We start from the raw sequence: 26,638 nt of genomic DNA, 5'->3' as shown, positions 1-26,638 counted from the left end.
TATGAGTGCTTAGAAATGTTCATCTATGAAACTTAATATATATCTTGTCCATTAATTTAATGTGTCTTCTTTTTTTCTGCCTTCACTAAATACCTCTCTTCTAAATTTGTGTTGTGGGAAGAGGGCTCTGAATTTGTCTTCTCACATGGATAGTTCTAGTCACCAAGCACATGACAAGACCCATGGTTACATTGTGTTTGAACCCAGATTCTGCATTACCAGTTGTGTGAATGACCTACATTTAAGTAAAGAGGGTGGACAATGTACAAGTAAGAGCAAAGAGAGGTGAGGTGATACAGCCACACTTCAAAACTGTGTAGTACAAAGGCAGTTATACATTTAATGCACAAATGACAGACAAGTAAATATGAAATAGATAAGAAAGATGGGTAATTCCTGGTTGCCTAATACTTTCACTGGAAAACTATTTTTAACTTCTTTTGAATTGCAATATTGCTCCATTTTTGTCATTTCTAGAGAAACATCTTTTGATGAGCTATTTTGCTGGGCACATGTCACTTCTGTGGTAGGAAGTGATTCCCTGAGACATAAAGAAAGATTCTTCCATCTTCCTTATGGACAGGACAATGTTAGAGTCATCTCTTCATATTTGCAGTGTTTGCAGAAGCAGGCGTCCTGTCTGTGTTAGTCGGGTTTCTACTGCTGTGATGAATACCATGACCAGAAACAGCTGCAAAGGAAAGGGTTTAGTTCAGTTTAAAACTCTCAGGTCAAACCCCATCGCAGAGGAAAGTCAGAGCAGGGACTCAAGGCAGGAGCCTGGAGGCAGGAAATAAAGCAGAAGCTTAGAGGAGGGCTCTTTATAAGCTTGCTCTCCACTGGTTTCTCACCTTGAATTCTTATGCACCCCAGGACTTCCTGTCCAGAAGTAGTAGTGGGCTAGACCCTCTTACATCAATCATTAATCAAGAAAATGTCCCACAGACTTACCTACAGGCCATTCCTAAGTAGGCATTTTCTGAGTTCCTTCTTCTTAGATATGTTTGGGTTTATGCCACTTTGACAAAAACCAACCAGTACTCTTTCCAATGAGAGTATGCAAGACGTGATAATGAGTTAGGAGTTGGAAGTAATATTGGCAAAGGGGAGTGTTTTCATGCAGCAGCAGTAGAGAGTTATACATTTGTAACCTGTAAGGACAGATGGTCAAATCTTTAGTTAGCATGCTTTGCAGGGAATAGGAGGACCCTTCTATCATCTGATGGATAGAAGAGCAGAGTTTACCACTAAAATGCCCACCTCTGGTCTTGATGTGCATTAAGGGAAAGAGTGGGCACCTGGTTTGTTTAAGACCATGGAACCCCTGGGAAAATTCAAGTGCCTCACCCTTGGGTGGCTACAGTCCTTCTCTTCTAGGGTCTTCCTTTGGGACCCCAGGGTCTTTTTTACCCAGCAGATTCCAACAGAGACACGTGGATTGTCAGTTACTCACACAGAGTGGAAACTGAGTTTCTCCATAAAGATTTGAGCTCTCTGCATTTGTTAGAGGAGGCAGTAACTTCTTGGTTGGGGATTAACATAAGGAACAGTTACCATGCTGCTCCAGCAGCAGGGCCTGGGTAAGGAGAGTCTCAGCAGTAATAGCAGACAATGAAGTTAGTACCTGTAAGGTACAGTTTGCCTGCAGCCTGGCATTCTAGTCAGATAGATGCATAGACTTTCTAATTATATATCTTAAATTACTAATTCTATATGACCTGTTTGATTCTGACTAGATTTTTTTTGCAACTTTATTTGGATCCTCCAATAAATAAAATTCAATACTACCACGACTTGTCTCCTTGCCTAAAAAGAGACTGGTCCTGCGAACTATGAAGACACGAAAATTCCAAACACATTGTGCATACTGTGAATACTCCCAGTGATCCCATGCACTCTGGTCACTGCACAAGTGCTCTTTTCTGTTGCTGGACCAGAGCTAAGCCCTGGACTGCCAGCCTGGAAGCTGCAGCGCTGAGGGAGGGAGCAAAGCGTTGTGCAGCTGGGGACATTGGAATTGGTGAGAGCTGGCTCTGCAGCAATGGGGTCTGGGCTAGCTCTGAAGGGGGGCGGAGGGGATGGGCTCTCTGGGGCGGGGGGAGGGGGCAACTAGCCCGGCTGCTGTCAATCTGCCAGTCCCCTGAGCCTGATCTGCTTCTTGGCTTCATCCCACCCAGCAGAGCCTCCTCCAGTTGTGGGAGCCACGCACTGAGCAGCGAGACCTGGACCCATCCAGGTAGAACAGCTACCCAGGAACAAGAGTGACAGCTGGGAGGCCGACGGTGACTTGGGAAGCAAGGGATCCAGAGGTGAGCTTGGGGCTTTCAAAGCACAGTGGGGCGGTTGTTGCGCTCAGTGCAGCAGTGTGGCAGGGCGCTTCTTGTGGTTGCAAGCGCATACAGGCAGGGTAGGGACAGCTGTAGAGTGAACAGCGCCTGAGGGCGACGTGCACCCTCAGGGATCTGGCAATGTCCAAATGCTCTCAGTTTAGCAGCGGGAGAGTGTTGGGGAGAGCGGTTAGCAAGAGGCCAGTCCTCCATGCCCCTTCCTCCAAATACGCTCCCCGAGACTGAGACTGAGTCAAGGGGTTGCAGGCTCCTTCCCCACCAGCCCTGCGTGCCGCCCCTGTACAGGTAAAGTTTGTCTCTTTGGGTTCAGTCTGTCCTCTGCTCCAGCAGCACCGCAGGCAGGTACCACCGCTCTTCGCTTTCCTGCTGCAGCCCTCACCATGGAGTCCCCGGTCCAGATCTTCCGTGGGGAGCCAGGCCCCACCTGCGCCCCGAGTGCTTGCCGACTCCCCAACAGCAGCGCTTGGGTCCCTAACTGGGTAGAATCGGAAAGCAACGGCAGTATGAGCTCAGAGGACCAGCAGCTGGAGACAGCACACATCTCCCCGGCCATCCCTGTCATCATCACCGCTGTCTACTCTGTAGTGTTCGTGGTGGGCTTGGTGGGCAATTCGCTGGTCATGTTTGTCATCATTCGGTGAGTGCGGGACAGGGTGTGGTGGTAGCAGGGGTGAAGGGATGACAATGTGTGTGTGTGTGTGTGTGTGTGTGTGTGTGAGAGAGAGAGAGAGAGAGAGAGAGAGAGAGAGAGAGAGAGAGAGAGACAGAGACAGAGACAGAGACAGAGAGAGACAGAGAGAGGTGTGGGGTCTCTTCTGTGTAGGGTTCTGGAGATTCTTCAAGGTGACATCTTAAAAGAATTTCCTGGGACAGTTTTACAGGAATTGTAGGGTTCACGCAGGGCAAATCCGTGGTACCTTTAGGACTTAAAAGCTACCTGCCACAGCAGAGGCTCCAAGTCTCTGCTGAGAGAACACTGTGAAAAAGTGCAGGGTTCTGATCCCAAGGTCATCTCCTGGTAAAGAAAAGAGAACATCTATGTGGCTTTTGCTTGTTTACCTGCTTTGGATTGAAATACTTTACTGCCCTGTGTAAATTTTTCTTTAAATAAACTCCAGGCCTACCAAATGCATTGGAGGTAATTCAGAGTTTTCTGTGATTCACTGGACTGGTGTTGTGGCTTATGAAATGAAAACCAATATGATACTTAGTGAATATCCACTAGCATGATTTTGCAGTGCCCAGAATCAAGCTCAATAAGGCAAGCTCTCGATCCCTGAGCTATTTGTTTAGCCCTTGGTTTTTTGACATAAGGTCTTCTTATGTCGTCCAGGCTGGCCTTGAATTCATTCTGTAGCTCAGGCTGGTCTGGAACTCCCATCTTTCTGCCTCCATCCTCCTAAGTGCTAGGATCATAGCCCTGGGCCATGATGCCCAGTTCACAGAAGTCTCCATTTCCCCCTCACTTTCTCCCTGTATCCTGTATAAACTCTGAGCTCTGGCTGCTTCTTAGATTACTTCCTCCTATTTCCTAAGTGATCCAGTCATATCCTCCATGGCCTCATAGCTCTCTTCTGCCCCTTTGATATATTTTCCTGATTAGTCAAACAAAGAACGAGAACCAGCAGTGCATATGCATGCTGAAAAATTCATACAGGGAATTGGTTTATGCAAGTGGAACACCTGAAATCTTTAATTTAGGAAGCCAGAAGGGGTAGATGCTATGCCTGGGTAGAACTTCTTCCTTGGTGAACCTCAGTTATACCCTCAATGCCTTCTCCTGGTTCAGCCAGTCCACCCTTGTGGTCAGGATTACTTTCCCTATTTAAAATCAACTGAATCTAGAATAATACCTCCTACAAAAAACTTTTGCAGAAACACCCAAACGAATGTTTGAAGACCTGGAAACCATAGTCTGGCTAAGGAGAAACATTAAAATTATCTCCTCACTGCCTCCAAAATGGCTTCATTCTTTCTTGTTTTTCCCATGTGGCTATGATTTTCAGGTATGTGATGATAAACCCAAAAACTCTTTCTCTCTCCTCATTATCCAGTCTTATAAAAAAAAAAAAAAAACTCCACTATCTCTCCTTGTTCTGGATGGCTACCTGATGATCCAACACGAATTTCTGAATTTCTAGGCCTACCTGTATTAGTCTGAGAGGGCTACCATTACAAAGCTCCGTAGACTAGGTGGCTTCAATAACAGAACATTTTATCTGACAGTTTTGAGTACAAAAAGCCCAAGGTTAAAGTGTACCAGGTTAGTTTTCCCTGTAATCGCTCTGTCTTTTTGGCTGTCATCTCCATGTGATCAAATGGCCTTCTTTCTGTATGTGGCTATGTCCTAACCTCTAATAAAGACAGCAGACATAGCAGCTGATGTGTGATCTCACTGGATCTTAATTACTTCTTTGATGGCCAAGTCTCCAGTCACATTCTGAGGTGCCAGTGATTGGGACACCAATATATTAAACTCTGCCTATGACACCATGACCCTAACCCATTCTTTTTCATTCTTCTAGAGCACTTCCTTCCAGCTTCAAGTTCTACAGCAATTGCATTATATTCCATTTAGTCAAAAGTTCACTCCTATGAAGGTACATTTCTTTGTCAATGAATTTTAAGGATAAACAAAGAAAAATTTACAGAAAAACATAAAGTAAAAATGAGAAATTCTTTGGGTCTTAGCGATAGGCTTTGCCTTTCCTTTTCTCATCAGTTTTCAGTAATTTGCAGCCAGGGCTTGGCTCACTCTCAGACCTTCTCTCCAGTAGAAGACATTGGTTCTTTGCAGTTCAGCATCACTGTGTTGAAAGTTCCCCAAGAGAGACATCTTGAAAGAGGTTTAGAGGTAACTATGGAAGGACTACTATGGAAAAGGCTACATTTCCTAAGCTCAAATTCATTGACCTTTCCAAATTTTCTGAGCATGGAGCTTGATAGTCATGAAGAAACCAATTTCCTCACGTATTAATAGGAGAAAAGTTTACTCTTCCTTAAGCCACTAAGCAAAAGTTCCATAGTTCACTCTGCTTATGGCATCTTAAGTTTGGGACAGATAATGGCTTATTCAGGTTACCCTGAGCCAGTCTAGACTGCATGGCCAGACTATGTGGCTGCCTCAGAACTGAGTCAGTGTAGGAAGGAATGTGACGACCCAGTTGGAGAGTCTGCAATAGCATTACTTCAGATCTTTCATCATCCCCTCTGCAGAGTTCCCATAATCCCTGCACTAGATGTCCTTGTCTTCCAAAGTCTCACCTGTATCAGCTTGGCCTCCTTTTACATATCACAAAACCCTGCAGAGGAGCACAAAAAAGACTAGTGTACAGTGTGACCACCTGCACACCATTCACCACTGCTCCATCCTACAACTTTATCCTGGGCTTTGAATGAAGCATTATGCTCTCATTTTTCTGCATCCAATCTTGGAACCAACATTAACATTTCTTTTTACAAAAGAATCAAAAAAGCAACATCAGAAATTAAGAGCCCATCTTTCTTTCTTTAATTATTTTGTACATGTTTGAGAATCTCTTAAAAGAGAGTTAGTTTCATGGCAGCTGCTTGTGTGGATTACTTAAACTTGTTTTCTCCCAGTGGAGTATGTGATCACAATGAAGTATGGAGGCTGCACAGCCATTTCAGGACTAAAACAACCATATGAAGATAAAGAGGTTGTGGATGGGAGGGAGGTAGGAAAGAAACCAGCTGAGCTGGGGGCATAGCCCTGTAATCCCAGCTACTCGGAGGCTGAAGCAGGAGAAATGTGAGCTTAAGGCGTATTTGGACAACTTAGTGAGAACAAAATAAATCTCAAAACAAAAACTAAAAACACAGAGCTGGAGGAAATTCCTCAGTGTTTGAACACTTACTGAGCACACATAGGGCTCCAGCATCATAGAAAAGAAAAACAGAAATGTGCTGTAGAGTTCTTTATGCCTGAACAGACCGCAGACAAAGCCTTCTGAACTGCTCCCATGTTCTCCTGGCTTTACAGTCTTTCCTGATATCTGTCTTGGGGCTAGTTTCAGGAGAACTTGTTTCTTACTGGGAGGGAAGAATTCCTCTCTATTAGCTCTTGTGCTATATCTGAGTGGCAATATCTTGCTGAGAACTATGTGGGTGGCACCTCCTTCACCGTAGCTTGACTTCTGGATGCAGACAGTCGTGGTTGCCCCTGGAGGCTCTCTGCTTCGCTAGAAATCTAAATTTCTGTGACTGTAAGACAGCTGTCATTCTAAGATGGATGGAATTTCGGTGGGACAAGTAATACAGGCTTAGAATTGTATCAAGAGCTTTGAAGTAAACAATTGCTTGTTCCTCACCTTTTCTTTAGAGGTTATGTCCGCTTATGTCTTAGACAAAGAAAACTTGTATAAGAAAAATAGATAGTGGTAGTCTTTGTTTTTAGGACAATCTCACTAAATTCCCCAAGCTCACCTCAAACTCACTATCCTCTTACTTTTGCCTACCAAGTGCTGGGGTTATAGCCCTGTGCTACCACACCTCACAGGAGAATGGATTTTAAGAATGGGGCTAGTGCTGCAAAACACTTATGGGTTATTGTTTTTTCACTTGTTTAACATGTATTATCCCAAATGGCCAATGAGGACAGAATTTTCATGAAAGGTTTAAATCTTTGCTTATGTCAATTCTCAAGATTTCTATAGGATGTCAGAGAAATAATTTTAAATATCTATATGCCTTTTGGTACCCAGATGGCTGTGCTCTGTGGAACATATTGGAATTTTTTCTGAGGGATCATTGCTGTGTGGTAATACCAAGAGGAACAGATGAGCTCTTTCCAGCCACTGACTACTCCAGTGAAATTATTTCTTGGGCATTCCCCGTCCTCCTTGGCCACAGGCCTGCTGGGATAACCTGCCCAGGTGTGACTTGGCTTAGGGTTGGCACTGTACTTGACTACCTGTGTGGTAACAGAGAGGAAGGCCAGCATCTTTTGCCCCTATTATGGTGCTGGCTCTGTGCATGGGAGTGAGCACTGGAGAAAACCTGACTCCAATGTGGAATGAGATTCCACAGAGGGACTTCAGACTGAGGGAAAGCCAAAGACAGCTCAGAGGCAAGGACTACATTTTCTTTTTTTTTTTTTAGAAATGAATAAACTACTGCTTTTTAGTAAATAATCATGATTTCAATATCAAGTAATCCAGAAGGATGTTTAGCAAATTAATTTTATTGAGATGAACTGAGGATATCTGGAGAATTTAATGAAACAAACTCATTATATTTTCAAATCATTCAACTGAGAAGTCAGACCAAGACAATCTTCATTCCTGATTGTTTTATTTTTATTTAATGTCTGAAAAGAGACTTTTCTAAAAGTTCTTTGTAGTTGACTTCACAGAAAAATTTAATGAAAGACACAGATTTCAACATACCCTGCCCCTCACATGCAGTCTTCCCACCATAAGCATCCTGCCGCATGCACGCATGCAGAAGGAGGCAATCGACACACCTGTGCTGACTCAGTATCTTCACACAGACTCCACAGTTCGCACTGGAGTTGCTCCACCCTATCAGGTTTCACCTGACTCCTGAAAATTACTTGTGTTGAAGGTGTGTTTAAAATGTCACTCAAAAGCTCACATGTTGAAGATGTTGCCATCCACTTGAAGTGCTGCTCAGAGGCAGTGGAACGTTGAAGAGGTATGATTTAATGTAAGGAAGTGAGGTCACTGGCTGCATGCCCTTGAAGGAGATATTGGGGTGTATGCATGCTCCCCCCCCTCTCCTCTAACCCACTGACGCATGAGGTAAACAGGCCTTCTTTACCATGGTATACTGAACCATCATGATCTCTTCCCAATAAATGGACCAACAGTGGACTGAAATTTCCCAAACTGGGATCCATGACAACCTTTCCTCGTTACAGATTGATTACTTCGGGTATTTTGTTACTATGATAGAAAAATAACATCATTTAAAACATGTATGAACTCTGAAATTTTTAAATCAATCAAACAAACACAGTCATTATCACACAGTGTTGTTACTTCTCTGGGAGTGCCAGTTATGTAAGATCTGTCCTCAGCAACTTTCAGATCCACACTATAGTATCCTAACCATAGTCATCATTTATATATCATTTGTACGTTTGTTCTCCAGAATGAATTCATCTTGTAACTGAGGATTTGTACCTTTGAACAATGTCTCCTCATTTCCCTACGCTTTTGGATCCCTACCCTAGCATGTTATGTAACCTGGAAAGCATACTCAGTATAGTGAATACACCACTCTTGTTGACATGCAAAAGAAAGCCCACCCATTACCTGCTTGTGTCTTGCGCTGTTGGTCTCCTACTGCTTGTTAAAAGGACTGTGTTTCCCTGAGGCTTCACAACTTTCCTCCTACTGAGTCTGAATGTGGGAAATTCGAGTACAGGGGACAGATGCCAGGTCCATGGGTTCAGTAGTGTTGTAGTTTGTATCACATTGACACCAGAGTTTGAGTTTCTACTATGTTGCTGACTTCCCTTTTAGGACAAGTCATCTGTTCTTCTAAACTTGTTCATTGCCACCCTCCACCTTCAAATTACTACAGTTGACTCTTCACATCTGTAGATTCTGCCTTTGTAGATTCAACCAAATGTCCTTAGGCCTGTCTTAGTTTGTGTCTGTACAAATTGGTGTAATTTAACAAACAAAAACAGAACCTCCCACCCCAAACACTGAGTATAACCACTGTTTACATTGCATTTGTGAACACACAGAGGGAAAGAAGCTAGACACCTGGGAAATCTGCACAGATGCTGTAAAGAGGGAACCCCACAGAAACTTGAGCTTGCCAGATGACAGGGACACAGAGAGAAGTTTGATACCCAGTATCCCTTGCAGGGGGCAGTGAGAATATGGGCTTTCTGGGGAGTGATGGGAGACTGGATGGGTGGGAAGAATGGTGTTGGGCCAGAGAAGACCTATGACCCATCAAGAACAAAATTGTTTTACACATTCGCTGGTGACTTACAAAGTGATAGGTGCTGCTTTAGGAGTTTTATATGACATGATAAAGTTATAGTGATGATTAGATCACACACACACACACACACACACACACACACACACACACACACACACACACACACATCACACAGCAAGGGCCTGGCACATGGTAAATGCTCTGGTGTGATTGCTTGCCTCCACTGTCATTACCAAGGCAGTTGCTGCTCTTGTTATTGCAATAACCTCCCACGGCCCTACCCTAGCAACTTAGAGCATAGTCCTGTGTTTCTTGGGGAATCTTGGAATCCATGTCTACTGGGTAAAGGAACTCAGTGCCCTCTTCCTGGTCTGTCTTTCCCCTCCTGTCCAAGGTACAATGTTGTGATTCAGGATTGTAGCTCTGTGGAGATATTAGCAAGGAGAAACCACCGTCTTTGCCCTTTAGTGCCACATGCTCCTGAGATGTGTATGTTAAAGACATAACCATTTGCAGCCAACCCACCTTCACCTTTTACAAACAAGCCAAGACTTCCCACCTAGATGGTGCCATTTTACTTTAAATACTTGCAAATTTCTGTAAAGCATTATGGATGAAATGGGGGAAATAATACTCTATCACAAGAAAAAAAATATTTGTTTTCTCCTCAGTGGACATAAATGAATGAAAAGATTGCCTAACATTTTGTTATAGTTAAATGTATATAGCTCCTGGGGGCTCTGCCAGAATCTCTGAGGGTAGAGGTTTTGGTTTCCACCTACATGTTTATAGAGTCCAGCACAGTGTACTTCCTGGAAGACTATTAATGATATTGAACTTCTGGTTCATTCTTTTCTTCAGTTCTGATTGTGAGCTCTCTATCCTGTCAGTGTAGCAGGTTTCTAAGCACCTGTCTGCAGGATGGAGCCCTGCCCTGTTCCTCAAAGCAAGATCTGTCTCTGTCTATGCTGTACAGATCACTCAAGCCTGAATGTCTTCAGCTAGAGAAGGGCAAAGACATAAATCTCAATTCCAACTTGAATGACGTGTGAAAATCAAGTAAGACAAGTAAAAGTCAAAATACTAGATTTTGAAAGTTATAAGTAGTTGGAATGACAGATGTAGGAATATGTAACTTACATGTAACTCCTGGATTGCAATTTCTGCACTGTAATTTGTATTTATATCTCTTTAAGATTTTTAAAGAGAATCCCATGATTCTTAGTTGCTGCATATATAGAACAGAAATATTAGGTGATGTAACATGAATCTTAAAAGGTCTTATTCACAGAAAAAAAACCTAGAGCCAGATATTGGGGTGAAAGCTGAAAGATTAGAGAAACAGAATCAGCCACAGCCAACCTCACCTCACCACCTCCTCAGCCAATTCTGTTTCCACAAATTCTCAGAATGAAAGCCTCTGAGTCCTCACCCCTGAGAGAATCAAATGAACTGCCTGCTCAGTTCCTGTCTCCTCAGGCCTTATATACCATTCTCCACCTAATCATGACACTTTCTGGGATAAAAGGTGTCTGTGCTTCTCAAGCAAAAACATGAGATCTCAAGTGCTGGGATTAAAGGTGTGTGCCACCACACCTGGCTCTGTTCCCAATGTGGCCTTGAACTCACAGAGATCCAGATGGATCTCTGCCTCCCAAGTGATAGGATTAAAGGTGTGTGCCACCACTGTTTGGCTTCTGTGTCTAATCTGGTGGATGGATCTGTCCTCTGATTCTCAGACAAGTTTATTAGGGTACATAATATATTGGGGTACACAATATGTCACCATATTTCCTCCTTTTTGTCTAAAATAATAAAATATTTTTTCTTGTGATAAAGTATGATTTCCCCCAATTTTATCCATAGTGCTATTCACAAATTTTCAAGCATTTAAAGTAATAAGAAAAACTATATACAATAAGTACAATAACTATATACTTATCAGGATCCCCATAAGATTGCCAGTGCCCCCAATCAGCAGGAAGAAGTATGAGAAGCTATGCCCATATTCCCAAAATATTGTTTATAAAGGTTTATTTTTATTTAAAGGGGATTGATTATAAATGTAATCTCTTTCTAAAGAAGAAAAGGGGATAATATAGATATGATAGGATAAAAAGGGTAGATTACTAAATCTGCTTTTAAAGAGCAACAACTTGTTTGAAATGTTTACATTGCTATGGATTTTAGTTTATTGATACAAATTTAAAGTTAATTTTGTTATACTGTATATATGTTTCTACTCTTTTTTAAGGAATTATGTTTATGCAACTCAATTAAATTGTAATGTATAATAAGAAATACAGATTAATAATTAGTCTTCTATGATAGTCAAATTTATAGTCATGTTAGTTACTTTGTTTTAGATATACAAAGATATATTTTGATTAGGTAGGTAATCTTCAAACACTTCAAAGACCTAAAGAATATGGCATTTAACATGGTTTAAGAACTTACGCTTTTCTGGAAAATGAGACTCATCTGCTCCTGGCAGCACCAATTACTTCAAAGAGGATGATGGGCATTGAAGGAACTCGGTATAGAGTTTGCTTTCTTTGTGGCAAAAGTTAACCACTGGGCAAAAAACGTGCCCTTGCCTGGACTCTTGACAGGATGTTGTATAAACTGAACATGCAGGACCAATAGGAAAATGACCACTGAATTCTGCCAAAACAAGGTGAGATGGTTATTCAGGTTCCTGCTTTACAGAGGAGACTACCAGACATTCTACAGAACATAGGGAGAAGCAACTGAGAAATTCTAGGCCTATAGGCTAAAGATGGATGCCCCACTATTACAGAGGAACTTTGAGTGACTGTCCAGCAGCCAGATGTCTCTGTCATTCTAGATTTTTGGAAGCTGCTTACAATGCACTTCCTGTTTACTTAGGTAATATTATATCCTTCTGGGGTCTTTGATGTAGTTGAAGACTAAATAATTATAATTATAGTTTTCCTTAGTCATGATAAAAGATAAACTAGATGTAAAACTTTAAACTCACAAACATAGGATGGATGATAGAGTATTTTCTTTAATTTTGCCAAAAACAAATAGACTAAATATTATAACTGTAATTCTTGCTTGATAATTATACTTTGTTAAAGTTAAAACCTTTCCTTTTGATTAGACAGAAAAAGGGAAGTGCTGTGGGATGTCTTTCTGATGCTGTGAATATATGTTGCTATGATTGGTTAATAAAGAAGTTGCTCTGGCCTATGGCAAGTCAGGTTATAGCCAGGCAGGAAATCCAAGACAGAGACCAGAAGAAGAAAGGAGAGTAGGGGAGAGACGCCAGTCGCCGCTCAAGAAGCAGCAAGATGCCAGCAGACTGGCAATGCCACTGCCACGCGGCAACATATATATTAATAGGACTGGGTTAATTTAAGATGAAAGAGCTAGCTAGCAAGAAGCTGAAACCATAGGCATACAGTTTGTAATTAATATAACCTCTGAGTAATTATTTTATAAGTGACTATGGGACCTGCAGGTGAGAGAGATTCGTCAAGACTGCTGGGTAAGGCAGGACTAGAGAAATTCTTGCTACAAGTCTCTACCACATGGAGTTACTATGAGACCTAGATGAGATAGGTCTATATTCTGGATGGAAAGCTTTTTGAAATGAGTGGTCACTGTGCTTACTGTCTGTGCTCAGTTCTTTTATTCTGAGCTCTGGTGACATGATCTGGATTCTTTACAAATTCAGATCTTATACAGTTTTGTGCATCTATTGGTTATAAATATTTTGAAAAGCTAAAAACTAGATATCACCCAATATTTTATGATAACTTTAGATCCATATCTTATAGAGTTCTAGTATCATTACACTTATGTTCTTCTATGTCAGGGCTCAAGTTTCATTTTACCACCATCTTTATGTTCAAGCTGAATTGGGTAAAATGGCCATGAGCATCATCTCGAAGCTATGTCCCATTTCGCTTTCAGGGCTATCTATTAGATTCTCCACAAATATGAAAGGGAGCACATGATATAAGTTACACATGATCACTCACTTAGAGTAGGGGGAAATAAATTTTACCCCATGTGCTAAAGTTATCTTTGGAATGCTATGGAGTAAACATGCATTTTGTACACAAGGAAACTGAGGCTTGTGATAGTAAGTCCTTGCTATTCTCTGGACCTTGAACATTGCTCAAAGGCTTGGGTGTTGAATATGTGGCCTCATACCTTTAATGGATACAGGCTAGTTGAGGGTCTTTGGATTTTTTTAGGTGTTCCCTTAAATGGGGTCTTTGGACCTCATGTTCATCTTCATATTCTTCACTAATGGTGGTAAAATAAATGGCTTTGCTCTTCTGTGCACTCCTGTATAGAGGCATTGCCTTACCACTGGCCTGAAGCTATAAGGCTAGCAAGGCATGATATGGAACCTCCAAGAAAGGGAACAGAAATAACCCTTTCCACAGACAAGTTGACTAGCTCAGGTATTTGTCATCATGATGCAAAATTGACTAGTACATCCTAGTGAAGTCTGTCTGTTGGTTGGAAGGAAAAAAATGGAAGACCAGGACCCAGGCATATCTAATTTTATAAAGCAAAGAATGCCAGTATAAGTTCATGAAGACACAGGAACCTCAGAGACTCCAAACACAAGAGTAGATACCAAAGCTACCACCAGCTGGAACTTCTATTAATATTGGTGATTTTGTTAGAGGAACTTAAAGGAGTAGGAAGTATGTCTATAACTTGTATTTTTCCAACATAAAAATCACATTTTAAAGCAGGCAGTATTCAAATGTATTGCATTCTATATTTTCTCATTAGAAACATTACTTCTAAAACTGTACGTGCTTGGTTATCTGTGCTTTTATAAAGATATTATGAGTATTTGGTTATAAAGCCTTAAACATTTTCTAAAACATATAAGTCACTTAGCAATATTCGAGTTAAATGTCCAAAGGTGGAGAATGTGTTTCCCCACTTCCCAGATTAAATCACTCTTTTAGAAATGGGCCATGAAGAAAACCAGAACTTGCTAACTTTAGTACTAATCCTTGCAATGGTCTCTCACCCAGCCAATAACATATCTTACTTCTCACAAGAAGAGAAGAGAAAGATCAAAGGCAGTGGATACTGAGGGTGGAATGCATCCCCACCTGCCAGATGTGTTGAGCAAGACTCTATAGTGGCCTCTCTCCTGGGCTCCCAGCTTACCATCCTTATGTGTCAGAAACTGACTCTGGAAGTTTAGACTCAGGACTGTGACTTCATCTTGGGCAACACCATTCCATCACTCTGATATTACTGACAACTACATGCTTTTCATGAGACAATGTATGTGTCTAGGAGGACAGGGATGCATTCATTGTGATAAGGTTTACAATTCTGAAGTACACAGAAAGGAATTAACAGACTGTTTTCCCCTCTTGGCTTCAGAGAGGTGAAATGCTATGGGTATTAACTGCTCAATGGATTCTGGAGGAAGCATTCCTTCAAAGAACAATTCTTTGATTGTTGATTCAGATTTGAGTGAAAGCAGTGTTGCTCGGAACTTCATGTTGTAGTGTGGAGAATTATTTCAGCTTCCAGGCAATCTTGCTGACCCAATTTGAACATTAATGTCCCCTTGACTGAAAGGTGAGACAGTTAGAGACAACTGCACACTTTATATAATTGTCCAAGACTGGGAGAGAGAAAGACCAAACTTATTTTTATTTACTGTGATGTTGCTGTATCAAATATAATTCATGTTGGTCTATTCTATTTATGTAATACACTTAAAATGACAAGTTGGTGGCATAGGCAAGCAGAAATCAATGATTTTGTGCTTTGGCCACTGTTGCTGGATATATTTTAAAATTGAACACCATTTTGTACTTTCAAAAGGTTAAATAATTATAATTATTGATTTCTCAAAATAACCATGAAGGGAAAAGGTTTTGTATTATACAAACAGAAGAAAAATATTTCAAAAATACTTGAGGTAAGACCTCTGTGGAGGATTAAAATAAATCATCACCTATGACATGAAGACCTCTATGTATTCCAGTATGTCTGTGTATTCATCTATTTATTGACCTATATTTTCTTCATTCTCTTTATCATGGTTTGAACAAAGCAGTAAGATAAAACCTTAAAAAGTTTGAGTTCCTTTTACAATCTGCACATGTAATGAATGCAAAAGGAATATGTAAGTGCACAGCAAAATTAATAGTTCAGTGGTTGTCACTCACATTCACACTCTGGGTTTAAGTTACAGAGCTGGAAGTAACTGCTATTGTTTCTTATCATTTAGATACACGAAGATGAAGACAGCAACCAACATCTACATATTTAACCTGGCTTTGGCAGATGCCTTGGTTACTACCACCATGCCCTTCCAGAGTGCTGTTTACTTGATGAATTCCTGGCCTTTTGGAGATGTTCTGTGCAAAATTGTCATTTCCATAGACTACTACAACATGTTTACCAGCATATTCACCTTGACCATGATGAGTGTGGACCGCTACATCGCTGTGTGTCACCCTGTGAAAGCTTTGGATTTCCGCACACCTTTGAAAGCAAAGGTCATCAATATTTGCATTTGGCTCTTGTCATCATCTGTTGGCATATCAGCAATAGTACTTGGAGGCACCAAAGTTAGAGAAGGTAAGATCCATTGTTTTCATCCCATTTATAAAAATTGAATTTTTTCATTAGATAAACATTTTTACCTTGGGAATGACTGGAACACGTATCTATTGGGAAACAAACAAATGAAAGCAATGTATATTATAATTCCTAAATCCGTGGAAAATTAGAAACAAAAAATGTTGTGTTCTTTCTACTTCTAAACATGGAATGGGGTGATCCATGGAAGATTAGAAACAAAAAAAATGTTGTGTTCTTTCTACTTCTAAACATGGAATGGGGTGATGACAGTGCTAGAGAATAGACACCCAGAGATCTCAGATCTTTAAAGTGCTTGCTGAATTTAGAGTGACTGTAAATCCATGGAGAGAAGACTATATACACTGGCTTCTTATTTTGTTTCTCATCTTCCCTTATTTTCCACAGAAGCTTTTGAGACACTGAGGTTGAGAGTACCATTCTACAAAACACACTTTGGAAACCTGTAGCCTAGACATTTATATTTTAACTAATGATGTGGTAAACCAACATCAGTGAGTGTGAATAACCCTGACAGTATTTCCATAGGTCATAAGGAGAAAAGTCTATGCACATAAGGCCTTCTAACTGCCACTAGACTGCATCATACTCATTATTCTTATTTTTTGGTGAAAAGGGAATTTGAAAGTGTATGAAGTAAGAAAACAAAGGCAAGAAGGTTTTGAAAATGCAATCTAGCAATCACACAGATTTCCTTCTTTTTCTCCCCAACAAGGAATTATATTATTAGAGGCATATATGGGATCTTTTCTCCTTTCTGCCTTAAGGTTATTCCTCATATATCCTTTCTTTATTGGCTTTGGTCAGCTCACAATCAGGTTCACAGATGGTTACAATTCTTACCCTATGCAAACAGGGTAAAGAGACTTTCTCTGCATTTATTAAATTGGGATGAGGGATGAAGTTGTCTGGGTACTTTAGAACACATCAATGCCTAAGTCCCAGGAGATCCTGGCTTAATCTTGCAGAAGTGTGACCTAGGTTAGTCTGACCTGCAGCCAAGATGAGAACCACTGTCTCAAAAGTTTTGCTTTTCTAGTAAAAAATGAAGCCATGGGAAATAAGTTTGATCTTAATAGATACTCCCTAGAGGGAAGCAGGTAAACAGCCTTTGAACTGTATAAATGCTACTTAATGGTCTTGAAGGTGTCCAGATGCATCCTTTTATTAGAGAGCTTTGTAGTACTTGTGAGTACAGATAATTGAATATATGTAGCAAGACCTTTTCAGGACATAGTAAAAGAACAGGTGCTATAATCATTGCTTATCTTACATGGTAGGTAGATGCATAGGCTATTTTTGTACATTCTAGACAGATTCTTTCAGAGAACTTTTAGGGTCACAGTAAAATTAAAATGCAAAGTAGAGTTTCAATTTGTCTCTTGCCACCACACGTGCACAGCTTCACCACATCAACACCTCCACTAGAGTGGCACATTTGTCACAGCCCGGCCTAAATTAGCATACCATCACCCAAAGTTGACAGCTTACATTAGGGGTCACTCTTGGTGTTGTGTTCTCATGGTACTTTCTTCTGAACTGTGTTTCAAGTTCCCAGCACAGCTACAGCAGGTGATGGACCCTGACACTTGTAATCAAATGAGCAATTGTGAAGATGATTCATCACACAGAAGAATTTGTTCTTCATGGCTACATTAAGGGGAAATAAATGGCAAGGAACTCTTCTGAGTCTCAGGTGTCTGTGCATCACGAGGCCCATCTGGGAGCAATGCTCTGCACTCACTAAAATGATAAGGGGCTGAGTAACAAAAGGTGATAGATGACTTTCTCAGGGCAAATAAAGGCCTGGTTTTGTAGTTCATGCTTCACTTGCAAATTTAACAACTATATTACTTCTAGCATGTGTCAGAAAGTGAGACCGTAGAAAAAAATGAGTTTCGGTTAGGCTTTCGAAATAAGAAATGAGAGAGATGTGGTTTTTTTCCAGGTAGATATTGATGGAAATGAATGCACAGGTGTAGTAGAAGAAAAGATGCATTAATGTCAATGAAGATTAATTTGTGCAGCAAAGGAGAGCATATTAAAGTGGTTTATATGATAATTGTTCTTTCCTTTTACTTTTTTCAATTAAAGAATTTGTTTATATTATGAAAGATGATTTTTGTGAACTGCATTCATTTTGGAGTGCTGCACCATGCTTCCTGTTAAGACTGTTTCATGACTAAGAGGAGTATTTTAGGTCATCTTTCCAACTGGTCATGGCTGGTTGGTACTGTTCTTCAGCATGTCAGTGTCATCAACAACCAGCATGGTCCTCAGAGACGATGTGGTTTGTTGATATATTTACCAACATCTACTGATACCCATGCAATAGTGAGGGCTCTTTGTATACAGTAATGTTTTTACTGTATGGGTATTAAATATTGAATCTTATGTTCTACATATGTGTGAATTATTTATTTTGGTAAATCATAATCTGCTTATCACCAGTACTATAGTAAGCAACCCTAGACAAAAACAAAACAAAACAAAACAAAACAAAAAAAAACTATAGGAAGCTAATGGATGCTGAAAGTAAGAGAAATAGCTTTCCCTGGGAAATAGGACTCAGTTACTTATACAAAACCAAATGATCATCCCTGAAAACATATAGACAAGTAACATTATATACAATAAGAAGGTTATATGTATATATTTAGTAATATATACACATACATATGCAACAACAATTAAAGAAATAAAATCCCTGAATTTGAGAGAGAGCAAGGGGTATACACGGGAAGGGTAGGAGAGAAGAAAGGGAAGGGAAAATGATTTAGTTTAATTTCAAAAACTAAAATAGAAAACAAAAACAAACAATAAGAAAACTGAAAAAGAAATCTTTAGTTTGACTGTTGGATCTAATTCTAATATGAAAGTCATAGATATTGGACTATGTGCCAATGTGAGCTGTGACCCTACTGTACTTATCTGCAAGGAAAAGAAAGTCTGAAGCCACAATTCTAGCCTGAACTTCAATACGATCAACTTCTTTAGATTCTATATGTGAGAATAATTGTATGGTATTTGAAGAAACACTACTTTTTGAGCTGAAGCAATTGTAAAGATAATTCAATCTGAACACATTTTCTTTTTCCAGAAACAGATATTTGAAACAAATCATGGGTTAGGGACATTTTGTAGTTCCTCTTCTTTGATGATACATGTTCAGTGTCTCAGGCACTTTTGGAGGCCATTTCTACTCCACAATTGGTGTTTATTTCATACAGATTTTTAAAAGTGGCTACCATTGATCATTTTCTTTTCTTTCTTTTTTTTTTTTTTTTTTTTTTTTGGTTTTTCGAGACAGGGTTTCTCTGTGTAGCTTTGCACCTTTCCTGGAACTCACTTGGTAGCCCAGGCTGGCCTCGAACTCACAGAGATCCGCCTGCCTCTGCCTCCTAAGTGCTGGGATTAAAGGCGTGCACCACCAATGCCTGGCGCCATTGATCATAACTATCAATCAAATGTTTACTAAACTGTAACTATCTGTGAGATAGTTGAAGCGAAGCAATCCTTCACAGTTAAATGTCATCACCTTGGTGTCATGTTGCCAAGTTTGATGAGTGACTGTTGCACATTATATGCACAAGGGTTTTGTGCATATATGATATGTGCATGACCACTTATTTTAAAGATTTATTATTTTTGTAGCATGTGCTGTAGGCATGACCCTTGTGCCAAAGATGAATTTTGAGAATAAGGCAGATTTAATCCTTATTCTAGGGTTGTTTACATTCTAAAGAGAAAAGTGAGAAAAAAAAAATGACCTCACAATTTCCTTTAAGAAGATTATCTGTCTATGTAGTAAATAATGTGAGTCGAATACATATATGGACCACACATTGTCAGGGAGAGAACCAAAGAAAGAAATCTCTACATAAATGTCTCTGAAGTGACTTTCCAACTGACACTTCTGCAAGTAGAGACCTACAAAGGTTTGCAACTTCCCCGTCCCCAAAACGCACTTCTCATCTTTAAGAACATGTCTATGGTTGCCATTTCAGTATCTGTGATCCTCTATGAGTCCAGGTTACTTGATTCTGTGGGTTTTATTGTGGTGTCCTTGCCCCCTTTGGCTTTTACAATCCTTCTTCCCCCTCTTCTGCAGGATTCCTTGAGCTCTGCCCAGTGTTTGGCTGTAGGTTTGCATCTGTTTCCATCAGTTGCTTGATAAAGCCTCTCTGATGACAATTGGGCTAGTCACCAATCTATATGTCTAGCATAATATTGTTAGACATCATTACATTGACTTTTTTCTTTTTCTTTTTTTTTGCCAGTTAGGTTTGGTTCTATCCTAGGTGTTTGCACTATTCAGCCTCAGGTCCTGACCCTCCAGGCAGTGTCAGGGGTAGGTTCCCTCTAGTGGTATGGATATTAGGCTGGACCAGTCATTGGTTGGCCACTCCCACAATTTCTGTGCCTCTTTTACCCCAGCACATCTTGTAGGCAAGGCAAATTGTAGGTTGAAGGTTATGTGGCTGGAGCCTGTATGGGGCTGACCTAGGCCCTCTTCATATGTTACAGTTGTGTAGGTAGTCTTTCTAACAGTGAAAGCAGGAGCTGTCTCTGAGTCTTTTGTTGGTTTTTGGGACCATTTTCTTCATACTGGGTTGCTGTGTCCAGCCTCAATACCAGGCATGTGCCTAGTCGTACTGCAATTTGATATGCCATGTTCGGTTGATATCCATGGGAGGCCTGCCCTTTTCTTAATAGAAACAGAAGAGTGGATGGGGGGAGTGCAGAGAGAAAGGTGGGGGAGGGACTGGGAGGATAGAAGGGAAGGGAAACTCTTGCTGGGATGGGATAAAAAAATCATTACTTAAAAAATTAAAAAATAAATAAAACTCGAGATCACCTTTAAAAAAAAGAAAGAAAAGTTTTTATGAGCTGGAGAGATGGATCAGCACTTTAGAGCACTTGTTATTCTTGCAGAGGACCAACATTCAGTTCCACAACATCCACATGGTAGCTCATAAACATTTGTAACTCCAGTTCCACGGAATTTAGCTCCTTCTCACTACTGTGGGAACCAGGCACACAAATGGTGCACATACATTCATGCAGGCAAAACACTCATATACATAAAATAAAAATTAAAAATTAAAATATTTGTCAGATTTAATAGACAACTGTAGAACATTTGTATTAAACTCAGAGTTTCATGACATACTAACTAGTGAAGTTTTTAACATTTCATTTTCTAAGACAATGGTGATGATTTTTAAAGGATACTTTAAATCGTTTAATAGAAACACTAAAGCAAAGATTAATATAGATGCTTATTGCTTTTTCTTGGTTTGTCTTCATTTACCTTTAAAATTTTTATTCGCATTTCAATGACGTTAATCACAGTGAGCAGAGTGGTACTATTAAATCACAGCACCTGAGTCATATTTAGATGTATTTCATCATCAATTTAGTTAATATTTTTAAGACAAGTTGGTGTTTGCTAAATTCAGTAGGGAGATTCAAAATGTTTAGTCATTTACTAGAAATAGATGCTAACTTTCTTTTGTTGTTGTTGTTTACTCTTTTGTCAGAGTCATGGGTGTGGAGAAATTGTTAATACACAAAAATACAAAATAAATGGCACACTAAAAGTGAACAGTTTGGCTCCTCTGAAAGCCACCAATACAAAGCCAACCCTCACAGATGGACAAGTCACACTGCTAGCCAGCTTGCGTATTTATTCAGTACAGAACTTTGTGTTTGACAACAAGTAGCTCTGTAGATACATGTTTTGATAGAATGCTCAATAATGAACCATCAATTTATGAGTTGCTGTTGTGCTTCCAGTATGATCTCACTGTACCTGGACTTCTGAAATCAAAAGTATTGGGATAATGTATAACTCTGCAGTCATAGTACTGACAATAACAGGATTCTCTCTGTGATTTTGTTGACTTTGGTACCTCTGGCAGATATGGATGTCATTGAGTGCTCCTTACAGTTTCCTGATGATGACTATTCCTGGTGGGACCTCTTCATGAAGATCTGTGTTTTCATCTTTGCCTTCGTGATCCCCGTCCTCATCATCATTGTCTGCTACACCCTAATGATCCTTCGCCTGAAGAGTGTGCGGCTCCTCTCTGGCTCCCGAGAAAAGGACCGAAATCTCCGCAGGATCACCAAGCTGGTGCTGGTAGTAGTGGCAGTCTTCATCATCTGTTGGACCCCCATTCACATCTTCATCCTGGTAGAGGCTCTGGGCAGCACCTCCCACAGCACAGCTGCCCTCTCCAGCTATTACTTCTGTATTGCCTTGGGTTATACCAACAGCAGCCTGAATCCTGTCCTTTATGCCTTCCTTGATGAAAACTTCAAGAGGTGTTTTAGGGACTTCTGCTTCCCTATTAAGATGCGAATGGAGCGACAGAGCACCAACAGAGTTAGAAACACAGTTCAGGATCCTGCTTCCATAAGGGAAGTGGACGGGATGAATAAGCCAGTATGACTAGTCGTGGAGATGTCTTCTTACAGCTCTCTAGGTAGAGAAGAGTTCAATGATCTTGGTTTAACCCAGATTACCACTGCAGTCTGAAATGGAAAGATGAGGTATTCAATAATGAAGACATGTCATGCTCTAAAGTCTTGAAGTTCAGGGCACATTAGTGATCTAGCTGAGTAGGGGGAGCAAGTCTGAAGAACAGAGCACAGAGGTCCTGGCAACAATACACCTCTTTCCTAGGACAGGGAAGCCAGTCTAATTTCAACCCATTCATAAACAAAGATAATACTCTTTCTTCTGGTTCTCCTGGTTTAGTTCCCCTCCATCTGTGTGACCTTCCTATGCAACATAGTTCCAAAGCTCTGGAGAAGAAAAGAAAAGAAAAAGCAAAGCAAAACCAAACCATTGTATCCAAAGCTTAGTGGACACCAAACTTACCTGCTAACACTGGCAGAAGCAACCTCAGTTAGAATGAGACCATGTCAATGCTCATACCCTGCTAGGTGGACATGTTTCATGTGTGAAAAGAATGCATCTTAGTAAGAACTTAGACCCAAGATGCTGGACAAGTGCATAGTGGTAGAGAATATCATGTTGACATTTGTGAATGTGTTTAAAGTTGTGAATGCTCTCTTCTCAAAGTGGTTAATGCCTTGAAAACTACAGTTTGCTACTTAAGATCTCTGAGTTTTAGCATACTATTCAGGCAGGTAATCTGAGAAAAGATGTACTGGTGTTAAGAAGTATGAAGCTTATATACCAACAAAGTGTGTGTAGTTTCATCTGTAAATAGTCTCTGTGTAAATAAAGAACAGACCTCCTGTGCAGTCAGGACATTTCTCAAGGGTGCATCAGTGATACCCCTCGAGACATGGAGAATTGTTGCTGAGATACTTTGCTGCCATGTAAGGTTCTCTGGGACTCAGTCATGGTGTGATTTCCTCTGGATTCCTTGAACATCATTTACTCTAACACTGCTCATAACTTAGTGTTAATAAATTCCCAGACTTTGAATTCATTCTAAGATGGTAGTTTTGGTCAAATCTGCTTTGTGGTAGCAACTGTTTATAAACACACACCTATTGCTGAATTCTCTACTTATGTAGAGCAAGTTGTTTTGATCATGCGAATCTTCAGATGTTATGTTCTGGCTTTCTGCAGGAAGTAGATTTGCTCCCAAATATATACTGAAGAATGAAATGAAGCTTGAGGTGGCTGAGCACAGCTTGCACTGTCTTGGGTAAGGGGGTACCTGTGGAGGTCACTGTCTGAGAAATCCATTTAGAATATTTTTGCTAACTCTTCCAAATGACATATAAATTCCCCCTTCTTTAAAACTTGTAGCCAGAGATAATGATGATTTTTTTGTAATGTGACTTTAAAGAAGAAGGAAAGGATAATTTAGAAATGACTTCTATTTCAAAGCTTGTGCATGGTTAGAGCAGCACCCCTTGGAGTCTAATAGAGCATCTAATGTGTGGACCTGGATACTATAGGCAGGGTTCCATCTGTGATTTCTCACCACTAGCTGTTTCACTGCTGCTGCTCCCTCTCTTTCTGGAGACCGAGGCATGCGTGAAGGTATAACACACTCTGTAGAGTCACAGCCATTATGTTTATCTCTATTTGGGACTTTTATGCTACTGGATTCAATGGTGACTAGTGACATTGCAGACACATTTCCTAATGGAAATGAAGTATTCTTTGGAATACTTCTTAAATTTCACAGAATAGTTAGATATTCTGAAATTCTTTTGTAATAACACAAAGATGGAATTTATTAAGAAAATGTGTTAATGTAGATTTAAGCGTGGAGGTTAACAGGGGAAGAGAGACATGTAAAAGGGGGGGAGGTGTATACCCTAGAGTGGACACAAAATTCTTTGAAAACTATATTATTATTATTATTATTATTATTATTATTATTATTATTATTGTGAGTGTGTGCATTATGGCATGCATGTAGAGGTCAGATGACAACTTTGCATAATTAGTTCTCTCCTTTTTACTTTACATGGGTTCTGGGGATGGAATACACAACATCAGGCTTACATTGTCAGGTGTCATATTCCTTTACTTGTTATCTTGCCAGCCCAGGCCACAGCTTACTTAAAGAAAGAGTCACCACCCTTGAATTCTTATAACTGAATATATATAATAAGAATGACTTAAATATTGGGTGACATTAGCTCAATAGTTAAAAACCTTGGCTAGTATACTAAAGGGACACGTATGTGAACAAAGCAGTTCCAGGAACAAAAACCACTGAAGTAGGCAATAGAAATGCTTCTACAGTGCACAAAGATGGGGGAGATGTTGGTACATCTTGCAATGGAATTATAATAGTGACCTCTTTAAATTAACACTCTATATGCTCTCCTAATATCTCTGCTTTCTGCATTTCTTGATCCCATGGAGGGGAGGTAAATAGCTTAACTGCCCTTGAGTTGAATTCTGAGCTTCCCTCTTAAACTGAAAGTGGAAAACAGATGACAGCCACTTTGGGGCACTAGCTTAAGGAATGATAAAGAGACTCACACAGGAAAAAAAGTATCAATTACATATGTGTGTTTTATTGTTTGAATACAGACATGTGCACATATATATATGTATATATATATATAATCATGTATGAGAAAGATGCTAAGGAGCAGTGTCACGATGCTAAGGAGCAGTGTCATCCTTCCATGCTCGATTGTTTCAAACAGTGCTTTTGTCTAAACCCATGGCCCCCAAGTGGCTCTCCCTCTCCGAGGTTTCCAGAAGGTTCTTCCATCACACAAAGAAGGTGTTGCTTGCTATGTTTGTGACCTCAAGATCAACTCTACCTGGATTATATCTTCCTACTCTAATGGCAACTTTTGAAAAACAAAAATTGCATAGAGAGAAATCAAGAATTTTTTTGGAAAAGGGTTTAATTTTGTGATTGATATGTTAAATAGGTGTTAAACTTGTACCCAGCAATTTATAGATATTCCATTTCATACTGGAACATAAGATAAAGAAAATGAGAGAATACATTGGCAGGTTTTAAATGAAAGAATTTAAAAGAAAACCTATGACAACGTTGTGTGTCCATTCTTCAAGATTTATTTTTCAAGTAAGAGTTGTTTTGAAGGCTTGGTATGTATATGAAAGTCCCACAAGGGTACAAATTGGCTCAGGCTATGACAAATTTCCTCTCTGAAAGAAAAGTGTGTTCTTTACCATACAGATATTATTTATATCTTATACTGTTAGATAGTAATTATACATTGTCTATATGATTGTGTGCCTTGCAATAAAACCAAAATTGTACCTGCTAAAATCATAATCCTCTGCTGGTAGGTCATTTGTTCTTCACTTCAGTGAAGCCTCAAGTCTCAAGAACTGGGTTAACTGTTTCTCAAAACCGTGTCACTAACTTTCTGCCCATCATAATGTGGTAGATGATTAATGGAAAAGAACAAAAAAACCCAACAATCTTTGATTTTTAGACCTGTGGAATAACTTAGGCAATTTAGCCTGTTTTCATCATAATGCTATCAAGATCCCAGAATCAATGTTAAGCACTGCCTTTCGAACAAAACTCCATTTTAAAAATATGAAAACATGCAAATTCCAAAAACTAAGCATTCTGGCAAACTAATTTAAATCAAATTCATCTGACTTGTAAAACATCTCTTCAGATTATGTCATTGAAATATTAATTCAAATTTAATTAAGAACTTAAGCAATTATTCCTGTCTCCCCACCATAATACACATAATATCTTGTTGGGTTTTTCTGGGAGGAGGGACCTTATCTTTGCTTTGAGTAGCTTTGGTTATGTTTTCAGGTATTGCTATACTTTTGTGACTGGCAACTTAGCAACATACGCTGAGTTTTCCAGCTACACCTGAAACAGACTTTGCTACTATCCGTAAACCTAACAATTGCCTGATGGGGTAAAATACTGGCTGTCTTTTATCGTACATTTTAGAGCACAGAAGCATAGAAGGAGTCACAACCCAAGCATGCAGAATGTTATGTACCTTAAACATTCAGAGGCCTCCAGGGAGAGTTTGTGCCATGCTATGAATTATGTAAGTGCCAAATCATTCCAGATCATTGATTTTTTTATGCTTCTTCTTACATTAGAAAACAATGGCTTATAAAATAAATGCATATATTTGCATTAATCAAGGTTTTCTAAAGAAACAGAACTGATAGAATGTATATATAGGATTTATTAGAGTGACTTACAGGTTATGGTCCAATTATTCCAACAAAGACTGTCTCCTGACAG

General features: G+C 39.8%; 1 protein-coding gene across 6 annotated transcripts; it reads left to right on the top strand.

Moving 5' to 3' along the window:
• Positions 1-1,806: 1,806 nt before the first annotated feature.
• Positions 1,807-25,684, top strand: Oprk1 (opioid receptor kappa 1). 6 transcript variants are annotated; one of them, XM_052715398.1, is made up of 5 exons: positions 1,807-2,020; positions 2,181-2,309; positions 2,721-2,985; positions 15,547-15,899; positions 21,845-25,684. In XM_052715398.1, exons 3-5 carry the CDS (start codon positions 2,729-2,731, stop codon positions 22,375-22,377), a joined length of 1,143 nt encoding a protein of 380 aa, XP_052571358.1. In that variant the 5' UTR covers positions 1,807-2,020; positions 2,181-2,309; positions 2,721-2,728; the 3' UTR covers positions 22,378-25,684. The 6 variants fall into 6 exon arrangements, with proteins under 6 accessions (XP_052571358.1, XP_052571357.1, XP_052571356.1 ...); XM_052715397.1 differs by having other exon boundaries at positions 2,178-2,309; XM_052715396.1 differs by lacking the exon at positions 1,807-2,020 and having other exon boundaries at positions 2,124-2,309.
• Positions 25,685-26,638: the final 954 nt, after the last annotated feature.

This window comes from Peromyscus californicus, unplaced genomic scaffold (assembly GCF_007827085.1).
Source record: "Peromyscus californicus insignis strain IS unplaced genomic scaffold, ASM782708v3 Scaffold_5__1_contigs__length_169319896, whole genome shotgun sequence".
Classification (NCBI taxonomy): domain Eukaryota; kingdom Metazoa; phylum Chordata; class Mammalia; order Rodentia; family Cricetidae; genus Peromyscus; species Peromyscus californicus.
The sequence above is the reverse complement of the archived record's forward strand: the minus strand, read 5'-3'. Positions and strand labels throughout refer to the sequence as shown.

Excerpts from the sequence above, each read along its gene's own strand:
- Oprk1 (XM_052715398.1), top strand. The coding sequence starts at position 2,729 with ATGGAGTCCCCGGTCCAGATCTTCCGTGGGGAGCCAGGCCCCACCTGC. Across the intron at positions 2,986-15,546 it reads GTCATGTTTGTCATCATTCG|ATACACGAAGATGAAGACAG; the intron begins GTGAGTGCGGGA and ends CTTATCATTTAG. Across the intron at positions 15,900-21,844 it reads AGGCACCAAAGTTAGAGAAG|ATATGGATGTCATTGAGTGC; the intron begins GTAAGATCCATT and ends TACCTCTGGCAG.